The 24,369-nt window shown below is 52.8% G+C and overlaps 1 protein-coding gene and 1 long non-coding RNA gene across 7 annotated transcripts; one reads left to right on the top strand and one right to left on the bottom strand.

The window, feature by feature from the left end:
- Positions 1 to 1,963: 1,963 nt before the first annotated feature.
- On the bottom strand, positions 1,964 to 21,811 carry ADCK2 (aarF domain containing kinase 2). Of its 5 annotated transcripts, XR_003967275.1 has the most exons (10): positions 19,974 to 21,811; positions 17,954 to 18,100; positions 14,938 to 15,066; positions 12,796 to 12,891; positions 10,264 to 10,515; positions 8,753 to 8,881; positions 6,705 to 6,758; positions 5,260 to 5,442; positions 2,787 to 2,900; positions 2,315 to 2,401 (listed from the first exon to the last, which is right to left on the bottom strand). XR_003967275.1 is itself a non-coding variant. In XM_030308577.1 (8 exons), exons 1-8 carry the CDS (start codon positions 20,904 to 20,906, stop codon positions 2,261 to 2,263), a joined length of 1,881 nt encoding a protein of 626 aa, XP_030164437.1. In that variant the 5' UTR covers positions 20,907 to 21,809; the 3' UTR covers positions 1,964 to 2,260. The 5 variants fall into 5 exon arrangements, 2 of the variants coding, with proteins under 2 accessions (XP_030164437.1, XP_030164438.1); XR_003967276.1 differs by lacking the exon at positions 2,787 to 2,900 and having other exon boundaries at positions 2,313 to 2,401; XR_003967277.1 differs by lacking the exon at positions 5,260 to 5,442.
- A 66-nt stretch (positions 21,812 to 21,877) lies between these two features.
- Positions 21,878 to 24,196, top strand: LOC115509264. Of its 2 annotated transcripts, none has more exons than XR_003967278.1 (2): positions 21,878 to 22,119; positions 24,043 to 24,196. It is a non-coding gene; the product is annotated as an uncharacterized LOC115509264 (long non-coding RNA). The 2 variants fall into 2 exon arrangements; XR_003967279.1 differs by having other exon boundaries at positions 21,878 to 22,143.
- The last annotated feature ends 173 nt before the right edge of the window (positions 24,197 to 24,369 follow it).

Below are 24,369 nucleotides of genomic sequence, written 5' to 3'. Positions count from 1 at the left end.
TAAGATGCTGAATTTAAAAATCAGCCAATTACCTACATTAAAGCACATCTGTTGCCCATTTTTCTCCTCTGAGACAGCCTGTGTTCATTTTCAGCTGCTGCTATAATGGCTCCTGAGGAACTGAGGCCCTCAGTCCAACAGCCCACGAGGAACTGAAGTGTGCCAACAGCCACGTGAATGAGCCTGGCATCGCACCCACCCCTGTGGAGCCTCAAGATGCCCGCAGCCTGGGCAAAACCCTGAGCAGGGGCCCTGGCTAGACTGCACCCAGATTTCTGACCTGCAGACACTGTGAGGTACTAAGTTTTGTTGTTTTTCAGCCACTAAGTTTGGGGTAGTTTGTATGCGATGTTAGATAAGTAACACATGCCACCAATAGTTTGATTAAATCCATCGGCTTTAAGGCAAAGCTCAGTACTGCTGAGACAGGCTCAGGGCGGCACCCACCCTGCACTTGGACTCTCTCTCACCTCACAGCGTAGGTGTATGGGCACTTGACACAAGGGCTCTGTGTCTGGCTGGAGTGCCCATGAGGAAGCTGAACAGTGCCACTGCCCACCCCAGCTATCTGGAGCCACCCCAACCCCTCACTGCCTGACTAGAGTGCCCTCCCCTCAAGACTTGGTAAGTAAAGGGTGCCTGGGCGGCTCAGTTGGTTAAGCGTCCAACTTTTTTACTAGGGCTAAGGTCATGATCTCACAGTTTGTGGGTTCGAGCCCCGCAAGGGGCTCTGTGCTGACAGCATGGAGCCTGCTTGGGAATCTCAATCTCTCTCTCTCTCTCTCTCTCTCTCTCTCTCTCTCTCTCTGCCCCTCCCCTGCTCACACACACACTCTCTCAAAAATAAACATTAAAAAAAGACCTGATAAGTAAAATTGCTATCCATACCCCTCAAAAAAACTGCCCCAAATGATCCTAGATCCTATGTGCAACTAAACCTTCTTTGCTCCCTAAAAGACAAAGGGGAGGAACTTCATCCTTGAGAAGGAAAGAGTGGAAGAATCTAGTCCTGTGGTCAGACCAGAACTTCCAGAGAGCGGGAAGGCTTGACTTACTACTCACTGTCTAGAGCAGCGGTCTCCAAAACCAGAGAATCCACTGTGATGTGGGAGAAAATACTATTTTTTATCACAAAGAAGAAGAAGAAGAAGAAGAAGAAAGAGAGAAAAAGAAAGAAAGAAAGAAAGAAAGAAAGAAAGAAAGAAAGAAAGAAAGAAAGAGAAAGAAAAGGAAGAAAAAGAAAAGAAGAAAAAGAAAAGAAAGAAACTAAGTTTTACTGATATCGGCTCTACAAGCTGACCCTGGGACCCGCTTAGTCCATGGGGGCCCACCAGTTTTAGGGAACTGACCGTGAGTGGGCCCAGGGCAGAAAGGCAGGCAGTGGCCTCCTTAATTCATTGCTGGAGAGTGTCACCGTGTGCTACTGCAGATGTCAGGCCCTGGTTTACAGAAGTTCTCATTATGTTACCTCTGTGTTAATATCAGCCAAAATTAACCCTGGACGAAATGGGAAAGGGCCTGAACACTGCTCAGAGACTGCAGTATGGATGCTGATATGTGAGCACCGGGGAACTTTAAGAAAATGGCAGAGATGATTCTGTCCCTGTCCCTACTGTGGCAGCCATATTAATCACTTTACCTGGTCATAACATTTAGCAGGTCACCAAAAAATATGAAAAATTATCAAGAAGATACTTTGAAGTACAGCAAAATTTGCCCAGAGCATATACCGTGCCTTCAGAGATCTGCTGGTGGCGGTAGAACCTGTATAAAACTTCTAAATACATTATGTGCGTGCAGGTATGTATGTAAATAGATTCAACTTTTCACTAGGAGGGTACCTCATCAAAAACATTTGGAAGCCATGGGTCTACAGGATTCTGTGACATTTTCTAACCTAAATATCAGAGCACTTGCAGGGCCTCCCTGATTGGGAAAGGTACAGGGTTAAGAAGAGAAGAGAGAAACGAGAAAACAAAATAACTAAGTTTATTTGTCCTCCTCCGTGGAACATTTTCCCTGAAAGCCTCCCTGACACCGGGCCCAGCTCCCACGCTGAACGGAGAGGAGTCTCCCCGCCCTTTCCTTCCCCAAATAACCCAAAGCTTTTCATACAGAAGCCTGAACCAGGTCAGAGCGCCAGACCTCGGCATGCCTTCCACACGTACCAATTTGAAAATGTCCAAGCTGCCACAGGAGAGGCTGCCGGGGGTGGCCTTCAGTTCTGAGACGAAAGCCCGCTGCCTGCCCACGGCTGCGGTCAGCGGGAGGACGCTGGTCCTTTCAGAAGGAAGGGCTTCGCTGCCTCCAGGATGTCCAGTTTGGGGTCCAGGGAGCGGCCAAGCCCCTCCAACACCATGATGGCGAACACAATGGAGGCGAAGTTGCTCTCTAGCTTTACCTGAAACAGAAAAACTGGTTCTTGCCAAAGCCCGCTGACAGAGAGGATCCTGGATAACCACTCCATGCCTGTGATTTCTACTACCTACCTACCACTCCTCTCCCGACCCCATCGTCTTCCCCACCATCATCTACTCCCCCAACCTCCCCTCTACTAGAAATATTGACGGAAAATCTGGGGGATGAAGCACGTACTTCTCTAGGGGTGTGTGTGGATGAATGACTTAAAAATGATAAAATGACTATTTCACAGCTGCACGAGGGTCATCCTTCAAGAGCCGCAACGGCCTTTGTGAGACCGCGCAAGTGGCTGTGCTCAAACAGCATGGCTGCCTCCCCTTTGGAGCCCGGGGAATAGTAGCAGCGATTTAAGTGAATTACTCAACTGGTCCACAAACGTACTGTTCTCCACATGCTAGAGAAAGGAAGCTCAGGTGCAGGGTGGTTAAGTGATTTATTCCAGGCCGTTGCGTGAGGTAGAGGAGAGCCAGAATTTAAACCTGGAAGAGCAAGAATCTGCTTTTCGAGAGCACAGAAGGTCAGAAAATGGAAGGCTGACTCAAGGGGAAACAATCTCTGTTAAAAGTGAAACGTTATTGGGGCGCCCGGGGGGCTCAGTGGGTTAATCGTCCGACTCTTGATTTCGTCTCAGGTCATGACCTCACGGTTCGGGAGTTCGAGCCTGTCGGGCTCTGGGCTGACAGTGTGGATTCTCTCCCTCTCCTTCTGCCCCTCCCCCGCTGGCACACATGCTCGCTCTCTCTCTCAAAATAAATAAAACTTAAAAAAAAAAAAAAAAGGTAAAGGGCATTTGTCTCAGTTAAGACCTGAGAAGTTGTCTGGGGGTCAGGTCGTGCTTCAACACCACCAGAAATGCTTTCACTGTTAAGCTGAGGGGTGAGTTTGTGTTTGTTGTATTCTTTCTTCCACTGTTTCTGACAAATGTATATGTTTTTTAACATTTATTTTTGAGAGAAAGAGAGAGAGAGAGAGACAGACAGAGACAGAGCACAAGCAGGGGAAGGCCAGAGTGGGAAACAGAAACCGAAGCAGGCTCCAGGCTCCGAGCTGTCAGCAAAGAGCCCGACGCAGGGCTCGAACTCAGGAGCTGTGAGATCATGACCTGAGCCGAAGTCAGAGCTTAACCGACCGAGCCACCCAGGCTCCCCTCTGGCAAAAACTTTATTAAAAAGTTAAGTGTCACTTGAATAGACATTCTCCAGAGAAGATGTATAAATGGCCAACAAGCATATGAATAGATGCTGAACGTCACTAATCACTAGAGAAACGCAATCAGAACCACAAGGAGATACCACCTCACGCCCGGTAGGATGGGCACTAGCAAAAAGCCAGACTGGATCCTTTGTATATTGGTGGCGGACAGGTAAAATCATGCATGGAAAAGCGGTACAGAGCTTCCTCAAAAACTAAAAAAAAAATGCCATATGATATAGCAGTCCCACTTCTGGGTAAATATACAAAGAACTCGAAGCAGGACCTCAAAGAAATATTTGCACATCCATGTTCACTACAGAATTATTCATAACAGCCAAGAGGGGGAAGTAGCCCAAATATCCGTGGCTGGATGAACAAATAAAGAAAATACGGTGTAGACATACAGTGGAATATTATTCAGTCTTACAGAAGGAGGAAACCCTGTCACGTGCTACAATATGGAGGAACCTCGAGGGCATGATGTTGAGTGAAATAAGCCAGTCACAAAAGGACAAATAGGGCATGATTCCATTTATACGGGATATCTAGAGTCGTCAAAATCACAGAAACAAAGTAGGACGGTGGTTGCCAGGGGTTGCCAGGAGGAAGAAATTAACTGAGAGGTGCTGATCAACGGATATAGCTTCCATTTCGCAAATTGAGAAAGTTCTAGAGATTTGTTACACAACAATGTGAATATGGTGGACACTACTGAACTATGCATTGAAAATGGTTAGGGTTAGGGTGCCTGGGTGGCTCAGTCGGTTAAATGTCTGACTTCAGCTCAAGTCATGAGCTCACGGTTCATGGGTTCGAGCCCCACATCGGGCTCTCTGCTCTCAGCACAGAGCCTGCTTCCCCCTCTCTCTCTCTGCCCCTCTCCCGCTCGAGCACACATGTGTGCGCTCTCTCTCTCTCTCAGAAGTAAATAAACATTAAAAAAAAAAAAAAACTTTAAAAAATGGTTAGGATATGGGGCGCCTGGGTGGCGCAGTCGGTTGAGCGTCCGACTTCAACCAGGTCACGATCTCGCGGTCCGGGAGTTCGAGCCCCGTGTCAGGCTCTGGGCTGATGGCTCAGAGCCTGGAGCCTGTTTCCGATTCTGTGTCTCCCTCTCTCTCTGCCCCTCTCCCGTTCATGCTCTGTCTCTCTCTGTCCCAAAAATAAATAAACGTTGAAAAAAAAAAAATTTTTAAAAAAAAATGGTTAGGATAAATGTGTACATATATTTTACCTATAAACGTTTTTAAGTTTGTTAAAAAATTAAATGCCTGGTGAAATGTCCAGAATGCGGTACTTGTACTAGGTACTCTGTCGGCTCTCCCATCCTGGGAACAGCAACGATAACAGCAAACACTTCAAGAGCTTTTAACCACTGTGTCCCACACTGTGTGTAAGGAAGGCTGTCTGCGGAGTTAGAGCACGGGGGACAGGAGGACAAAGCAGAAAGAGTCCGGGCTCTGCGGTCAGACGGCCGGCACCCGGGTCCTGGCACTACCACAGGCGCCGCGTGGCCGTGGGTTCGTGGCTGGGCCTCTTGGCACAGGTGCCTGCCTTGAGGATGTTGAGGGCTTTAAATGGGACAGTGACAACATGATATAGGGCGCACACAGGGAGCCCCTGTACACTACTGTGGTTACTCACGGCGGCCCTGGGGGCTGGGAGGCGCTCATTCAGGTCAGAGCTGGTGAGCCTGAGTCTTGGCCACCTGCTCTGCATCGTGTGCGACTGAACTCCCAGGAGCGGATGTTCAGTCCTGTTTCCCTCCAACCCAGCTCCCTAGCGATGACTAAAGCTTCCCCCAACCCCGAGGCGTATGGAAGCCTCCTGCAAAACAGAACGTGTCAGAAGTTGTGGAAAGCATAAAGTTTTTTACCAAAACCCCACCAACAAAGCCAACGCTAGAGTCAAGAGACAGTTGCAGGGGGGCAGGGGGGAGGCTGTGCCACGCATAGTTGGTGGGACGTGGGGAGTCACTTGGTCCTTCCGTTCCCCGTCTCTTCATTCAGATAACACGACAGAGATCAGACCTGCCTGCGGGCATTGTCCCGAGATTTAACGAGAAGCTGGATGCGCAACGGACCCCAGGTGGTAGGCGTCCTACACGAGCCAGCGGCGCCTGTTATCTCATGAATCCACAGGGTACTTGGAGACCCCTGGTCTGTGAGTCTCTTTTGTCCCAAGCATGCCGCTACTGCAGAGTAGTCATGGAGCAGCACAGAGAGCACAGGACTGAGAGACCTGGTTATGTGTCAAGTCCCGGCTCCACCACTGAGGCCCGAGAAAGAGAGCAGACCGGCCTCCCCCGCTGTGCCTTCTGTAGAGTGAAGGCGCCGGGCCAGACAACTTTAGGACTCTCAGCTCTGTGCTATGATCCCTGCCAAAGAGCTGCCTCCTCCACGTGGTGTTTTATTACCAGACTGCAGAGCCTCACGGGAAATGATGGGAAAGGCCATCTTCAGAGGAGAATCCTCCCTTCCCCACCCTCAACACCTTGGCTGGCGGCTTCACTCTGAAGAGCGGCCCGAGACCACACTCCATCACGAGCAGAGAGAGCCGAGGCAAAGGCCAAGGTGAAGAACCATGAGGCCACTTCCCCCTAAGGGACTGGGGCAGGAGGCGAAGGCCAGGACAGCCCCACCGGGGCGTCTGAACCCACCGGGACAAGAGGCACCTCCTCTTGGGCCACCCTTGGCCCCGGGACGTTATGCCACACGGGAAAGAGGTAAGTATGACTTACGTTAATACTAAGCATCACTCGTGAGAACTGAGGACGGAAAGGGCATGAAAAGCCCGAGTGAGGCGGTTCTGGCATTTGTGAAGACAACCGGGTATTTGTCTCTCCAGCTGGGTATCGCGGGTACTTGGGCCGCTCGACCGAGGGGTACTCAGAGTCACCGTGAGAGGGAAACGGCCCGCCACGCCCGTGTCAGCGAACACGAACGGCACTCGCCACACGAACGTCCGCCAGGACGAGATCGCACGGAGGGGAAGTACCTCCCTCCACCCTGCGGCCACCCTCCGGCTTCCCCAGACGCCTGCCCTCCAGCCTGAGCAGCGCGGAGGCTCAGCTGCGCCTCGGGCCTCACCTTGTGAGTCATCAGTAACTTAAAGACGTTCGACAGAAGGCTGGAAACTTGAAGCTGGAAAACAGAATACAACGGACTGCAGAGCCCCCACAACCACTTCTGTACCTTCCAGGCCCCTGTCCCACCCCGTCCTACCACCCACCCCCGCCCACGCCCACAGCCACAGCCACAGCCACACACGCACACCCACCCAAACACACACACAGCCGCAACCACACAACCACTGACATACAACCACATACACATACACAACCACCCCCACACCACCCCCCCACACACACAACCACACACACACAGCCACACACGCACACCCACCCAAACACACACACAGCCGCAACCACACAACCACTGACATACAACCACATACACATACACAACCACCCCCACACCACCCCCCCACACACACAACCACACACACACAGCCACACACGCACACCCACCCAAACACACACACAGCCGCAACCACACACCACTGACATACAACCACATACACATACACAACCACCCCCACACACCCCCCCACACACACAACCACACACACACAGCCACACACGCACACCCACCCAAACACACACACACACACAGCCACACACGCACAGCCCACACACACCCATGCACACCCACCCAAACACACACACAGCCACAACCACACAACCACCAACATACAACCACATACACATACACAACCACCCCCACACCACCCCCACACACACACAGCCACACACGCACACCCACCCAAACACACACACACACACACAGCCACACACGCACAGCCCACACACACCCATGCACACCCACCCAAACACACACACAGCCACAATCACACAACCACCAACATACAACCACATACACATACACAACCACCCCCACATCACCCCCACACACACACAGCCACACACGCACACCCACCCAAACACACACACACACACACACACAGCCACACACGCACAGCCCACACACACCCATGCACACCCACCCAAACACACACACAGCCACAACCACACAACCACCAACATACAACCACATACACATACACAACCACCCACACACCACCCCCACACCACACACACACAACCACACACACCCACACACACAGCCACAACCACCAACATACAACCACATACACATACACAACCACCCCCACACCCACACCCACCCACATCCACATCCACAACCACACACACACACAGCCACAACCACCAACATTCAACCACATACACACACACTACACACCCACACAACTATACACACACCATAACCACACACACAAACTACACACACACCCACAACCACACACACACACACCCCACCCCACCGACCCGCCCCCCGCAAACACACACACCAGCCGTCGGGAAAGGGGCTCTCGGACAACTTCCAGAAAGGACCGCATACGTACAAGCCCAGCTCCCATCACACAACTGAGTTCCAAGCCCCCCCGCCGCAGTCCAGCCTGGGGGCCCGTGGACCCCATCCCTCTCAGCGCACAGAAATCTTAGGTGAATACGCCACATGGCCAGTGCCAGTGTGCCAGCTCCTCGCTAGAGGGGGCCACTCCTTGCTCTGACTTGCTCCTGCTAGTGTAGGCCATGAACTTGGCAAGAAAACGGCTCAGAGCTGTGTATAAAACACCGAGTGGGCTTTGGTTCGGCTGTAAATAAAGGACACGAAGGTTAGGCATGTCCTCTGGCTGTTCCGGGGCCTTCGTCCTCCTTCCCTCCACACTCAGCTGAGCTCCAGACACAGGCGAAGCTGCGGAAGGGCCACAACCTGGATGGGGGAAGGGTGGGAGAGCGGCACTATAAATGTCCCTGCCCCAGCAGCCACCAGGAGAACCTGGTCGAGGAGTCACTCTTGAGAGCCGGGCCTCCAGTGGGTCGCCTCGCACCCGGAAGACGCGGGCAGAGGAAACGTGCGCTCTCTATCCGCCTTGACGCTCAACCCCACTCAAGACTTCTCCCTGTGAACAGGTCTCCCTTCAACCTCTGCTCCATCCAAGGGCGAGGGCAGTAAACACCCCGAGGCCTCTGCCCCTCAGGTGGCCTGCTCACTTTTTCCAGGGTGATGGTGTTCTTCCTGGCCTGAGTCACCAGGGCGGCCATCTCGGCCTTGAACCGCTCCACGTCCCTGCACTCACTGGCCCGGGCGTGATGCAGGATGAGCTCAGCCACCCTCTGGCCCTGCAAGACATGAAAGAAAGGAAACCTGGTAGACTCAAGAGGCCATAAAACTGGACGCTCTGCCCAAACTTCTTTATATTCTAGTTGCTTCCACCTCAGTTTCCTACCATCCTGGACTTTTCTAATTACACCCACTCCAAAATACCTGGTGACCAAACAAAGACTTTCAAAGCCTCTGTCGGTCGCTGGGAGCCCACAGGCTCTAGTGCAGTCAGGGCAAGGGGCTGTGTTCGCCTCCTCCACCTTCAACAGCCACACAGGGGACGGGGCAAGACCAGTGCCCTGCTGCCCGCGCTCCACGAGGCACTGCCGACCAACCAGCCCATCCCCCAGAGTCACCAGGACCTACTGCTGGACCGGACCAGCCACACTCTCCTCATGGGCTCTCTCCCCGCCCGAGGAGAATTCCCTCCTCACACCCGACCTGACCTCCACGCTCCAGCCTTCCGCCTCCTCTGCCCAGGGCGCCCTCTGCCCAGAGAGCCTCCCGGTCTCCCCGAACACCCGAGTGGTCACTACAATGCCTTTCACCTCCCACAGAGCCACCCCAGGAGCCAGGCTCTGTCTCCCCAACCTGCGCAGGGGAACGTCCCCCCACCCTCCACCTGCCACCGCACCTCAGTGTTTAACCTTGGCCCAGGGGATGCTTTCATACGGTCTCAGGCTCGAGCCTTTGGTTTGTCCCCTCAGAAGCCTCCTAAATAAGCAGAGCCTCCCCTGAATTTTGCCTTTTTGTTTTTTAAACCAGCTCTCTCTTTGGCAGGGTCTTTTTTGCTAGAAAATTCCACATCATTGGCCAGAGGGTTTCTTCATTGTCACTCTTGATGTAGTACCTGAAGTTGACTCTGTGGAGGTTTTGCTGAATCCCTTTCTGTAAATAATCACTCTCAGCAACTGGAGCCCCTCCGAGCCACAGGGTTGGGGGTTAAAGACCACTCCAGATTCCAAGGTTTCTCCCCACACTTGGAGAGTAGGTTCTCTAAGCTGCTGCTTCTCACCAGCCTGCCGTCTTGCAGCAAATGGCACAGGCCAGGCCAGCCGTTATTCAGACGAGAAGCCGGCGTTCCCAGTGCCCACCCACATGCCTGCTGATGAGGGAAGAGAAACTACCAGTACGAAACAGCATTCGCGATGCTGTCCCAAACTGTGAGCTGCTTAGAACGGGCATCACGCGTGGGCATCGGCGCATTCTGACCAAAGACCCCTTGGATAGCTTCATTTCCTCTCCTCTCCTTCCCTCTCCCCGCTCCACTCCGCTCCACCTGCGTCCATCAAGAGCACCCCTGGCCAAGGCAGGCATTAACAAGATTGACAAGGGAAACCCCACGGTTTCCAAGAGCCTAAAAGATCATCTCCGATTCCTGCCGGCCCAGGGGTCTCACCTGGCCCATCGCCACAGCCATGAAAACTGCCCGGAAGTTGCTCAGGTCGGCATCCTGCAGCTTGGCCACGATGCCGGCATCCAGCAGCACCAGGCGCAGCGGGCATGGGGCAGGTGTCATGGCCATCACCAGCGTATCGCAGACATCCACCTGCTGCAGCCGTGCCTCTTGACTCTTGGAAAGACCGTCGGCGCCCTGGACCAGGATGTTCCCAGGGTGGAGGTCTGCATGGACAAAGTTGTCCACAAATATCTGGAAGGAGATCAGTGCTATTCAAGGTTGAGTCACCACCCCATCACCACCAGACCACACGTGAAAAAGCTTCCGGGACAGGGGTGGGGGCTGCCTGGGTGGCTCAACCGGGTAAGTGTCCGACTCTGGGTTTCAGCTCAGGTCATGATCTCAGGGTTCACGGTTTGTAAGTTCGAGCCCCACATCGATTGAGTACAATGGCAAAGAGGTGTACATTTTATAAAGCCTCGTGGCTTCTGTTCTCACTTCAGAATTTGTACTGCCAAAGGCCAGGTTGACATTTTTAAGAGAAAAGTTATTTTCAAAGTAAAGAACATTAAAAAAGATTAGAAGGGAACATGAAAAATCAAATGCCAAACTGCATTTCAAAGGACTTATTTTTATACTGTAGTTTGAGCAATTGATATTCTAATTATGAATTATCTACTCATTGTTTAAAGGTTCCCCCAAATTCTATGTTCTTAAAATTCGTGGAACCACCTTTTTAGGAAAACATTTCATTAATCAGACATCCCCTCCATTCCCTCCATCCGTCCACACGGTAGAGTCTAACCATGATACCAACAACCCACACTGGCACACAGCATCGGGTGGGCGGGGAGAAGTGGCTTCGAACGTACTAAGCAGGAAAGAAAGCCCCAGGACGATGCCGGACAGGAAGTCAGGTGTGACTTGGTGGGACAGGATCTGCCTCCTATGAAAGCTGATCTCTGTGGTCAGAAACCACCAGCAATCCTTCCAAAGGGGAAGAAGAGCCTCAGAGGCTCTCAGGGACACCCTCCTACCTCCTACTGGCTGCAGACCCAGGCCAGAGGCCCTCCTGGGCCAGGTTCTGGCTGTGAAGGAGGTAAGAGAGGCCGCTGCCCTGGTGAAAATCCTGGAACTAGAGAAGCCAGGGCTGGCACACCCGCAGGATGTGGTTTCCAGAGGCTGGCTGACCCGTGACCCCGGGATGAACCTCCTGGCACCTTGCTGTCCCCTTGGCCCCCCAGCTTTCACCCCCATCCTTGATTCTGCAAGCTGGAACCCATCACGATCGCCCCAATTCTGCGTGCTATTTCCTGCTGCCTTCCCCCCTGGCTGCCCCCACCGCACCCTCCCCTCTGGCCCAAGGTGCCCCTTGGAGCCCTGTTGCTGGGGACAAAGTCCTCTCCCCACTGAACTCCCACTGCACCGACTGAGAGAACACCCAGCTCTCCCCAGACAATCCGGCTTCTCTGGGAGTAGCTGGTGGTAGGGGGGTTGGGGGGGGGGTGCTGCTGACTTTCCACCAGAGGCCAGAGGTGGAGTCGAGGCCTGCTCTGAGCTCCTCTTCTCACCCCTGCCCTGCTCTGGCCACTGGCCTCGGCCCCCACAGCTCCATGCCAGTCACACAGGTTCTTTGTTCCCACTCTGCCGACACACCTGGTTCCTTCTTACCCGTATTCCACATGCTGCAGACCTGGGCTCGTATCCTCTCTCTTGCCGACAACATGCCATCCATCCCTCAACCGCTCCCTTCTGTGCCAACTGCCAGGGAGAGTCCAGACCCTGGATAACCTCAGTACCCACTTTCTTTACTCCTACACATGAGCTGCTATCAATCCCAGTTGCTGCTGTTAGTACTAATGATGACAGCGGAAGCTAACACTGCTTAGGGCTCACTATGTCCTTTTACGGGCATCAGCTCATTTGCATCATCAGGCTGAGCTCTCGTAGGTGACACCTAGACTTCCTCTACATCTCAGCTCAGATGGCATCGCTTTCTGAATGAATCCTGAGGCTAGGATGGGCCCCACCTAAATGACCCTCTTGTGCCTGTGTATCATTTACTCATTTGTGGCCTGTCTTCCCGATGAGTGACAGTTCCATGAACGTTGTGATCATATCCGTTTCGCTCACTACTGTAAAGTCAGCACTCAATTTAGTTTATTGAGCACAGAGAGGGTGCCCCATAAACACTGCTGAATGAATGAAGTACCATTTAACATACAGTATCTTCCGCTGTTTGTCTAAACTGTAGGCAACTTGGGCAGAGCCTGGGTCTTGCTCCCCACTCTTCCCACAGCATCCTGCATGGTGACCAAGCACATGCCACCAAGAAAGCGCTTAACAGAAAGATGTAGAATGAATGGTCGTGGTGGGTGGCTCAGCTCTTCCTAGAGCAGATCTTCAAGATGGCGGCTTGCTGCTTTCCTCATCTTCCCGCCCATGGGAGTCGACCAGTGTCTCCACCATCTTCCCACATGAGATTTGACCACATGCTGGGCTGGGGCACCCTCTCCATGCCCATGAACTCACCATCTTAAGAAGCATGTTGATCCCCAGCCGTGCAATCTTCTTCTTCAAGTCTACAGGAATCCCCGCCTGCTGGTAACTGGACACAGGCACACTTTCCTTGAAGAAAGGTCAAGGAAAAGAGAGCTTTACCCCGAAAAGCCTGCCGAACACCCCACGTGTTCCTCATCCCCACATGACACATGGGCATGCCTTCCCATCCCTACTCTTCTCAAGAGTTTTTCCTTCCTTAGAATCCCTATGAATCTGTCACCCACAAGTTAATTTTAATCTACTTACTTATCCCTTCTAGAACACTTCTCAAAGGAAAACAAGTCCCATTTTACAGAGGAAACCCACAACTCTGCCCCCCCCCACAGGTAAGAGATGCTGTAAGATGGTGGGAGAAGACAGGAACAGACCCCAGGAGAACTAGATTCTGATCAAGAGTCAGTCAACAGGGACGTGAATGAGCTCTATGGCCTTGGGCAGGGAAATGGAAAGGACGATGAAAGGGCAGAGACAAGAAAGGGCTAGTAAAGAAACAGTTCACACAGGTTAGTTATTTAATTGTCAAAGCAGCCCGCTAAGACAGATCTTGTTATTCCTCGGGAGCAAATAAAAGAACTAAAGCCCAGAGAGTTTAAATAACTTACTCAAGATCACACAGCTAGTAACACCGGGTCATTCGTGTCACTTCCCTGGATCTCACCATTACTATAGGCTGAACCAGGCAACAGCTAAGGGCAATGATGTGACACAAACATTTGCCGAACACTTTCTCTGTGTAAACTCTGCTGAAGGCATTTTGTATTCAGTGTGTCACTGTGTCCTAGAACAACCCTATGAGGCAGGGGCAGGTACCTGCTGTTATACACCAAGAAACTGAAGTCACCGGCAAATAAAATGGAAAGCAGTTTTTCCGACAGAACGGAAGAAGGTATTTGCAAACGACATATCAGATAAAGGGTTAGTATCCAAAATCTATAAAGAACTTATCAAACTCAACACCCAAAAAACAAATAATCCAGTGAAGAAATGGGCAAAAGACATGAATAGACCCTTCTCCCAAGAAGACATCCAGATGGCCAACCGACACGTGAAAAAATGCTCAACATCACTCATCGTCAGGGACATACAAATCAAAACCACAATGAGATACCAGCTTACACCTGTCAGAATGGCTAACATTAACAACTCAGGCAACGACAGATATTGGTGAGGATGCAGAGAGGATCTCTCTTGCACTGCTGGTGGGAATGCAAACTGGTGCAGCCCCTCTGGAAAATAGTATGGAGGTTCCTCAAAAAACTAAAAATAGAACTACCCTACGACCCAGCAATTGCACTACTAGGTATTTATCCAAGGGATACAGGTATGCCGTTTCGAAGGGACACACGCACCCCAATGTTTATAGCAGCACTATCAACAATAGCCAAAGTATGGAAAGAACCCAAATGTCCATCAATGGATGAATGGATAAAGAAGATGTGGTGTATGTATGTATGTATGTATGTACGTACATACAATGGAGTATTACTCGGCAATCAAAAAGAATGAAATCTTGCCATTTGCAACTACGTGGATGAAACTAGAGGGTATTATATACTAAGCAAAATTAGTCAGAGAAAGACAAAAATTATACAATTTCACTCATATGAGGACTTTAAGAGACAAAACAGATGAACATAAGGGAAGGGAAGCAAAAATAGTATAAAAACAGGGAGGGGGACAAAACATGAGACTCTTAAATACGGAGAACAAACAGAGGGTTTACTAGAGGGGTCTGTAGGAGGGGGCAATGGGCTAAGTGGGTAAGGGGCGTTAAGGAATCTACTCCTGAAATCATTGTTGCACTGTATGCTAATTTGGATGTAAATTTTAAAAATAAATTAAATTTGAAAAAATAAAATAAAATAATAAAGTAAAATAAAATCTCTGTCAATTTGACATATGAAGAAAAAAAAAAAAAAAGAAAGCAGATTTTCAAGTTCAGAAAGTCTGAAGCCACGCCCAGGCTCCCAGCCACCCCGCTACACGACCTCCCTGCCTCATGCCACAGCTGAGCTGCCCTCAGTTTCTCTTGGCTTTTGCCTTTTCAGGCTGAACAGCGGAGATGGCCCAGCTGTGAGTGGAAGGCACGGCCTGGGAAGCACTCACTCTTACTTCATAAGTTTCCACCAAGACGTCCCTGGTGACAAAGGGACGCAGAGGGGTGGGGAATTTGACGGAATTCACATTCAGGAAGTTGCACTGGAAGTGTTCTAGGTTCCGAGCTTCGTAACGCAGGTCGATCTAGAGGGAAGTGGAGAGAAAAGATGAGGGGTAACCTGGGCCCAGGGAGAGCAATATGTGGATGGCCAGCAAGCTAGTGAGTCACCACGTGCAGCGGCCTTCTGCACCTGCCTTCTTGCAGAACTCCTCAGGAGACAAGGGAGGGCGGTTTTGGCTGCGGGAACTCCTGGAAGCCACAGCTGCAGACCCCCTCGCCGCACTTGGACTCCACTGCCTCCCCGCTATTCCCTCTCTGCCCACCCCGCGTGACTCCAGGCCACGGAGCCCTTGCCCACGTCCCAGGGTTTTCTCTCCCTTGCTCTCCGGTGGCCCTCTGGCCTCCACCAGCCCTAGACCTGTCCCCCTCTTAAGGTCCACCTCCATCAGGGGCCGGCGCTGCCCTCTGCCCACTGCGCTGACGCAGCTCCCTCCGCTCGGCAAGCCGTTCCCTTGCCACTCAAGGGACCGCTCCCATCTCTCCAGGCACCTGCTACCGGTGCCCTTGATGACCCTGTTCCTCCTGAACAGTTCTCTTGGCACCCACCCTTCCCTCCCCCGGTCTTCCCCCTGCCTCCAACCGCTCCGTCTAGGTCTGGTCTCCTGGCCACTCCTCCCCTGTGTGCCCCCACGCGGTCTCAGCTGCTGACCTCCGCCAGCCTCCACTCTCCCTCTCCATCCCCTCACGTCCTCAGCCAGCACCTCCTCACGACAGAACCGTGGTCTCCCGACCAGACCCCGCTACCAACTCCACACTTCTTTTCCTAGAAGCCCACACTCCGTGTCTTGAATGGAGTCCACCCTTGAACACCCTTGAACTCCACGTCTCAACGGAATTTACTCCCCCCCGCCCCCCATGCAGCCAGTCACCTGGAAGTCACTGCAGATTACCCCTCTCTTGTCCTCCACACTATTTGTGACTCCAGGCCACCAAGGCTGCAGCCACACCTCTCTCGGATCCACTCCCCCGTTTCCCCCTCACTACAGCTCCCAGGGTGACTCCCAGCCAAAAGAGGCACTGGGCCCCTTGACCCCCATCTTCCCTCTCTCTAATCCATCTGCTGGTGCCCCCTACCACCTGTAGGACGAAGTCTAAATTCTTTAGGATGACATCCAAGGTGGCTCACTGTTTGGCCCCCGCTGCTCTCTTCAGCTCCATCTCTCTGTGCCTCCCGCTTCCTCCGCCTCCCAGAACTCTAGCTTCAGCCAGTCTATACGGTGCTGAACATCCTGGCCTGCCTCATGCTCCCCATCCCCTTCGCCTTCCTTAGTCCCTCTGACGGGAATGCTCTTCCCCCATTTGGTCCAAAGACTCAGCTGGAGTCTGGGGAGCCTGACCCTCAGGACAGAATGACCACTTCCCCTCTCGGGCCCCAGCTCCACCCAAGTGAACCTGGAGAGACTCCTACTATAACCGGGATCGTGCTCTTTTTGCAGATATTTATGGGCCAGTCCCCTTCTGCGTACTATATATTCCTTACGGACGAGAAAATCTCACCCATCACCCCATGGTGTCTATCGGACTTCGAGGAGGGGTGGCAGGAATGACAGTGACGCAGAGCTGGTTGCTGGAATAGAAGCTATTTCCTCTATTTTAATTTTCTTTTATCATGGAAACTACGTCGCCGGCAGCATAAAGCAAAGCTTTCTAAACATTCAAAGGCATCGGGACTTAAAACCTTCCATCAGAGGACAGAAATGAAGACTGAGCACCTTGCTTTTGAAAGACGGCCAGTTTCTGCACTCTCCAACAGGGAGCCAGTGCACTTGCCTACTTGAAGCCCTGGCTGCCCCCAAAACATGTTCACCAAGTCCGGCTACTTAAACAAGTATCCCGGGGCGCCTGGGTGGCTCAGTCAGCTAGGCGGCCGACTTCGGCTCAGGTCATGATCTCACGGTCCGTGGGTTCCAGCCCCGCGTCGGGCTCTGTGCTGACAGCTCAGAGCCCGGAGCCTGTTTCGGATTCTGTGTCTCCCTCTCTCTCTCTGACCCTCCCCCATTCATGCTCTGTCTCTCTCTGTCTCAAAAATAAATAAACGTTAAAAAAAAATAGGGGCGCCTGGGTGGCGCAGTCGGTTACGCGTCTGACTTCAGCCAGGTCACGATCTCGCGGTCCGTGAGTTCGAGCCCCGCATCGGGCTCTGGGCTGATGGCTCAGAGCCTGGAGCCTGTTTCCGATTCTGTGTCTCCCTCTCTCTCTGCCCCTCCCCCGTTCATGCTCTGTCTCTCTCTGTCCCAAAAATAAATAAAAAACGTTGAAAAAAAAAAATTAAAAAAATAAATAAATAAACAAGTATCCCAAGGGTCCTGGACAGGGAGCAGGTCCTTGTCTACTCAAAAACCCTGGAAACGAAACAAAGCAAAGGCACAGTGTGTGACTTCACCAATTCTTCTCACCCTGGAGATCAGCCATCCATTGTGGCACAGATAACACAGATGACACAGATAACACCAGGATCCTGGGACTTTCCTCCCAGGCGCTAAGGAAGATGGTGTTTCCCAGGCACCCTTGCGGTGACATTGGGCCCGTGCGATTAAAGCTCTGACCTGTAGACTAAGAAGGCCACAGTGGCCTCTCTCTCCACTCCACACGGACCCTAGATGACCCAGGTTGAAGACGGCAGCACCAAACTTGGGAGGAAATTGGGTCCCTGGATAACCATGAAGTAGAGTCCCCTCTCCCTCCTTCGGCTCATCTGCATGGCACTTTGATACAAGAAATAACCTCGCTGCCCTTGGCCTCTGAGATTGGGGTATTCTTTGTTATGTCAGTTAGCAGTACCTACCCCGACTGCTACACCACACGAGCCACGACATTCTAGGAAATCACGCATTCGTTCAGCATTTACGAAACAGCCAACGGCAAGAACTATGTTAGATGCTATTTACAACCGAGGGAAGGAGGCTTCACCTGATGGACCATGAGCTTCTCAAATTCCTCCACAATCTCCGGCAAGCTCAGCCACTTGACTCCTGGCAAAAGCGCGAGGACTCGGCTGCCCGTCTTCATCAGCAGCAGGTCCATCTGTACCTGAGACAGCAAGCCAGGGTGCAACACCTGCCGGGAAGACAGACAGAAGAGGGATCAGGAGGGCACATTCACCCAGACAGGGCTGGGTCCCACCATCAAAGGACAGCCAAGCCCGATGCTCATCAGAGCAAAACCGGATGTGGTCCCGACAGCCGGGATGCTCCTGCCGCCCTCACTCCCATGTGCCTTCGATAAGGAGATGCTCAGGGCAACTCCTCTCTGCTGCACTTGGCTTTGCTGGGAAGAAGAGACGGGCTTTTCCTTCCAAATACATTAAGGTTAGGTCAGTGGCTCCCAAACATTAGCATGCATAAAAGTCACCTTGGGGTGCCTGGTGACAACAAAGACTGCTGGGCCTCCTTTAAGACCTCGTGAATCACCTACCCTGGGGATGGGACCAGAAATCTGCATTTTACTGAGCGAGCGCACCAGGTAAATGAGTCAGGTAGTCCAAAGCCTGAGCCGGATAAGGATCTAGGGTCACAGAACTCCAGCAAGGATGCAGCACGGTGGGACGGGAAGAGTCTGCTTTCAAATACCTGTTTATTCTGCAACTCTTGCCCAGTCCTGTTCCACTTTTTAAAGTTTTCTGGCTTTTCTTCCGTTTTCTTTTTAGAGAGAGAGAACGCATCCAAGTTGGGGAGAGGGGCAGAGGGACAGAGAGAGAATCTCAAGCAGACTCCACGCTCAGCGTGGAGCCTGATGCAGGGCTCGATCCCACAACCCTGGGATCATGGCCTGAGCCAAACTCAAGAGTCGGACACTCAACCTACTGAGCCACCCGGGCGCCCCTGTTCCACTTTTGAAAACATGGAGATAACAGTCCCTACCCCCACTTCAAGTCCTTTCCGGAATAAAATGGGAATATAAATGAATAGAAATTAAAGAAATGCCTACTTCAAAGGCATCAAGAACAGATTAAATCATGCATCTAACATGCAGAACATAACATCTGTTCTTTAAGAACAGATTAAATCATGCAGGCACCCACTCCTTGCCTTCCACAGAGCAGAGGATACTTTGGTCCAGTGTTCCCCAAACATGCCTACTCATGAGAATCACTTGCAGCCTTTATAAAAAGACAGGCCTCAGCTTCCTCTCTTGGAAAGTGTGGTTCAGTAGGTGTGAACTGAGGAACGCTTGGGACGGTTTTTTCCAAGGAGGTGTAAGAGAGCATCAGGGGTACCTGCTACCTGGGTCGGCCAGATCCCCGGGGTCATGCTGAAAGGGAATGGAAAAGTGTGGAGACTAAAAAATGATGGGGCCCAGGCAGGGGTGACTAGAAAGGAAGAGGGGCGCCTGGGTGGCTCAGTCGGTTGAGCATCTGACTTCGGCTCAGGTCATGATCCTGCGCTCCGTGGGTTCGAGACCCGTGTTGGGCTCTGTGCTGATGGCTCAGAGCCTGGAGCCTGCTTCAGATTCCGTGTCTCCCGCTCTCTCTGCCCCTCCCCCACTCTGTCTCTCTGTCTCCCAAAAGTAAATAAACACGTAAAAAAATTTTTTTTTAATAAAAAAAAAGAAATGAAGAGCCAAGGGAGCCACTTCTGTAAAAATGAAGACTGCCATCTTGGGCTCACCACATGGTATCTAACCTAGACTGTCTGTGACTTACCCTGACCCCAGAGTAGTGGGTCCATTGGGTGGTTCCTCTAGCCACAGAGGCAGCGGACCCCAAACCCTCTTCGTTTCCCTTTACTGTACTATTCACACAACCACTCTCTAGAACCAAGAAATAACAGCTTGCAAAGCATAGGCAGTCAGATCAAGGTCAAGCTAACAGAAATCAGTGGAAGGTAATGTGGGGTGATTTGCAAATGGGGGTTTCTGATCGGGGACAGCTCTGTGGGGTCAGTGAGATTTTAGAGACAGGAGGGACAGGTGACAACATCAGAGCACTTACTTTCACTGCCACAGGGATGAGGTGATCTGGCTCAGATTGGTGGGCAGGTGCTGAAGACTGAGACAGGACTGCATTTGATCCATCCGGGTCAGCTTTAGGGAGGAGCAGCCTTTCTAGAAATGACTGGTCGGCAAGACTTCCTTGAAACTTCCACCCCTTTCCCAGGGGTCCAAAGAGCTCTCCCAGCCTCCCGACTGCCCCAGCTTCCGAAGAAGGCTGCAGACTGGAGGCCTCAGCAAGTCTCTGGATGCTGACATTTTCCAGGAAGGCGGGATTTGCACGTGCTTTGTACACTTGGGCCACACAGCCTGAACCCACAGGTTCCTTCTTCTCAAAGCAGAGGACCCTTCCCCAGTCTTCCCCAAATGCCTGCCGCAGGAAGTGCTCAGTGTGAGTCCAAGGGTGGGGGGTCACCTGGACATGTAGCTTGGAGAACTGGGCACAGAAAGCCTCCGAGAAGAGATCCCGCCGGGTACTGGCCCACTGGCCCAGTTTGATGTATGTTGGGCCCGAGGTCTCCGTGGCTTTCAGAAGCAGATAGAGCCAGAGGCTGGAGATGCTGGGTGCCAGGTAGGTGAGGGGGTAGAAGAGAAGGAGGGGGAAGAATTTCATCAAGAGAGCCCCGGCCCGGAGCCAGATACGGAGGTGCAGGAGGAGGCATCCCAGCGGCCCCTCTTGGGAGACTCTCTGGGGTGGCCCATTTTCAGCTAGGTCACTCCAGCTGGCTCTTTGCTGGCACACGCTCTCAGGGCCCCCCTCACCAACGTCTCCATAGGCTGAGATAAGTTTGGGTAAAGTGCCAAGCAGAAGCCAACAAAGTCTGGCATTACGAGAGCACCCAGATGATCTTAAAAGGCCGAGTTCCTGTCTGAGCTCAAAACCTCTTAGGTACGACAAGCAGACCCTAACAGAAAAACGCCAGGGGGTCACCATCCTCTCCCAGAGGTCCCCCGCCTAGGTTGCCCGCCCTCGACTTAAAGGGCACCCATCTATGTTCACGCTCTGGGCAAGGCTGACATGAGTCCAGGCCACAGCTGAGTATCCCACTTAAAAGTGGGGCAGCAGCGAGATGCGGCGACGCTCAGAGCCCGCGTACAGGCTAACTACGCGAGTGCAAGCGGTGCTCAGTCTGGCTCCCGGTCCTGCCCCGCAGGGAGCGCCCCCTAGGCCTCGCAGCCCGGCCCCTCCGTCCCGGCTCCACCCCGAGCTCCCTCCCGGTACCTCGCCTAGACCTAAGGTCCGAGGCCGCCTGCGCCTTCGGGGGCTTTCAGAACTGCACCGACTGCGAGGGCCGGAGGGGCCGAGCCAGACGCCAGGCCAGGCCCAGAGCGGGGACGCGACCCGCGGCGAGGTGGCCGCGCAGGCGGAGCCACCCCACTCCAGGTCGCTGGCCGGGCACCCGCGGAGGGCCACAGCGAGGAGGGGCTGGGTGGAGGTGGGGGTGAGGGTCGTGGCGCAGAGCGCGGGTGCTGAGAGCCAGGAGGGAGGGGTGCGGGGGAGGCAGGAAGGTACACCCGGGTCAAGGGATTGAGAGCCGGGGCGGTGGGCAGTACGGACCGCCGAAGACCCAGACCCCGGGTACCAGGGTGGGAAGGAGCCTGGGGCCGGGAGGTGGCGGGGGGGGGGGGGGCTGGGAGGGGCGGGTGCAGAGACCCAACGTTGAGGGCCTGAGGATCCGGACGCCGACAGCGGGAAGGGTGTGCGGAGGGCCGGCGATCGGGTTGGAGAAAAAGGGGGAGAAGGGCGAGGAGAGCGGGAGTCAGGCGGCCGGGGTCCGGGAGCCCAGAGCGGAAAGGGCGTGCGGGGGACAGGGGATCCCGGGGCCGAGCAACCCGCCGCCGAGAGCCCGGGACCGCGCGCGGAGGGCCGAGGACCCGGCGCAGAGGACGCGCCGCCCGCGTCTTCCGGGAGCGCCCGGCGCGCCCGCTCGGGCACCTCCCCTTAAAGCGGAAGCGGCGCGGACGCGGCGGAGGCTCGTCCCGGCCCTCCGCTCCTGGACTGCGTAAATAGATTTCGCGCAAAACTGGAAGGGCCCTCCACGCCTTCCCCTTCTGCCCGTGCTCTGGGTCTCCACGGACATCTTTGCAGCCTTCCTTACAGAAATCGTGGAAACGCGCAGTGAACTGAAAGCCCGGTCTGCACACAGGTTGAGTGTTCAGCTAAGCAGAATGTGAGGAGGGTCGGGGAGGGAGGTGATCCTCGGACCAGGAGTACCAGGCTGCATTAATCTAGGGATGTGTTTGGACATTGGGGAGTGGCCAATGGCATATTCATTTAACTAATGCTTTTTGAGCCCAATACGTAACTCTTAAGCAGAATCTAGTAATATTATCGAGGCTCATAATATGTTCTGTTTTTAATTTTTTCAATGTATTATTTATTTTTGAGAGAGAGAGAGACAGTGAATGAGCAGGGGAGGGGCAGAGAGAACGGGAGACAGAATCTGAAGCAGCTTCAGGCTCTGAGCTGTCAGCACAGAGCCCTTTGCGGGCTGGAACTCATGAACTGCGAGCTCATGACCTGGGCCAAAATCGGAACCCTAACCCCCTGAGCCACCCAGCCGCCTCGAGGCTCATAATATGTTCTGAACTAGGTATCACGCTAGGCCCGGGGACGTGGAGACGCACATCCTGACTTTACAAGCTGATCACTTATGAGGGAGATCCCACAGGGGAACACATAACGTACAATTTCCAAGTGTGACACAGCATGAAAGAAAGGAAGAATCAGAAGAACCCAAAGCATGGCGACTACTTTGGACAGGAAGGGAGAGAGGCGTTAGGAGTGGGAGGGTGTTCAGATACATAAAGAATAAAGTCCTTGGGGCGCCTGGGTGGCTCAGTCGTTTGGGCATCCTGCTTCACACAGGTCATGATCTCATGGTTCTTGAGTTCAAGCCCGGTGTCAGGGTCTGTGCTGACAGCTGGGAGCCTGGAGCCTGCTTCTGAATCTGTGACTCCCTCTCTCTGCCTTTACCCCCCCTCACGCTCTGTCTCTGTCTCTCAATACAAAATATTTTAAAAAATAATAATAAAGTCCTCAAGAGGAAGGAGTTGAGTGTGAGGATGGGGGGAGGGGGGTTGCTTTAACCTTGAAAAGCCAAAGGAAGGTCCCATGGTTCTAGACAACAAGGGGCAGAGAAACAGGTGATGGTGGGGGTAGTGGGACGCTAGTGGTGGTGGTGATGGTGGTGGTGAAGGTGCAACTTAAGGAGCTACAGGCACCCAAGCAGGTGAAGTTGAGGGATTCCTGGGGCCCGTGTGAATGTCAATGAGCAGAATGATGTTATCCATATTAAGGTACATGGACAGCAAAATCAGTTATATCAAATATGAACCGTAAGTCAGAACCTATAAGGGGCAGCCTTTGAAAATTGCAGATGTTGCTGCAGTCAAGCTGCTTCTCACATGGGTCATTTTATGCAATCTGTTTCAGGATGTGTAACAGCAGGAGTGTATTTGGAATGGTTAATGAATTAAGAGACTAAATATACAAACAGGGGTGCCTGGGTGGCTCAGTCGGTTAAGCATCCAGCTCTTGATTTTGGCTCAGGTCATGACCTCATAGTTTGTGGGTCTGAGCCCCACATCAGGCTCTGTGCTGACAACACCGGCCCTGCTTAGGATTCTCTCTCTCTCAAGCTTAAATAGAGAGAGAGACCAAATATACAAACAGACACTGGCCAGATATATGACGGTGGAACTCTGACCGGCAGCCTCTGCGGTAATAGGTCCTGGACAGTCAGGACTCGGCCAATGACTGCCAGCTTCTCTAATTTTCATCCCCAACTTCCATCTCAGGACCAACCACAGGAAGCCAAATGTCTACTCCAAACCGGTCACAGGAGATGCCCAGGCCCCCAGCGTCCCTGTGCCAACAACCTCCAATTAGGGCCCATTTGGTGCCTTTTTTTTCTGTATAACCTGTCCCCACTAGCATTTGAGTCTCCACTTGTATTTGAGTCTCTGCCACATGCAAGTGATGATGGCTGACTTCCTTGCTATAGAAAGCTCTGGATAAACGGCCTCCGTTTGTTCTCACTTGGGTGGTCTCCGTTTTTTTTCCATAGAAATTTTCGTGACAGCTAAGCCCGCTAACTATGCATAGCTTCCAGTTCTTGGAGATGCTCCTGCGTATGCTGTTAACTCTGCCACCACTAGGTGGCACCATTCTCTCGTGACCTGCAACCGAGGCTTCCTCGGGGTTCCCAGACCTGACGGCGCGGGAAGAGAATTGCAAAGGCCCACCTGGCTGTGCTTATCTTTTTACGTGATCCAAATGACTGTGATTTTAGCATTTCCCATGGAACATTGTGACAGAGCAGATGTGATGTAGGGCCAGTGTTGTTCAAAGCCCCAGGACAGGGGATAAAGATGCAGGATTGGCTGGCTTTTAG

The sequence above is a fragment of the Lynx canadensis genome, chromosome A2 (assembly GCF_007474595.2).
Source record: "Lynx canadensis isolate LIC74 chromosome A2, mLynCan4.pri.v2, whole genome shotgun sequence".
NCBI lineage: Eukaryota > Metazoa > Chordata > Mammalia > Carnivora > Felidae > Lynx > Lynx canadensis.
The sequence above is the reverse complement of the archived record's forward strand: the minus strand, read 5'-3'. Positions and strand labels throughout refer to the sequence as shown.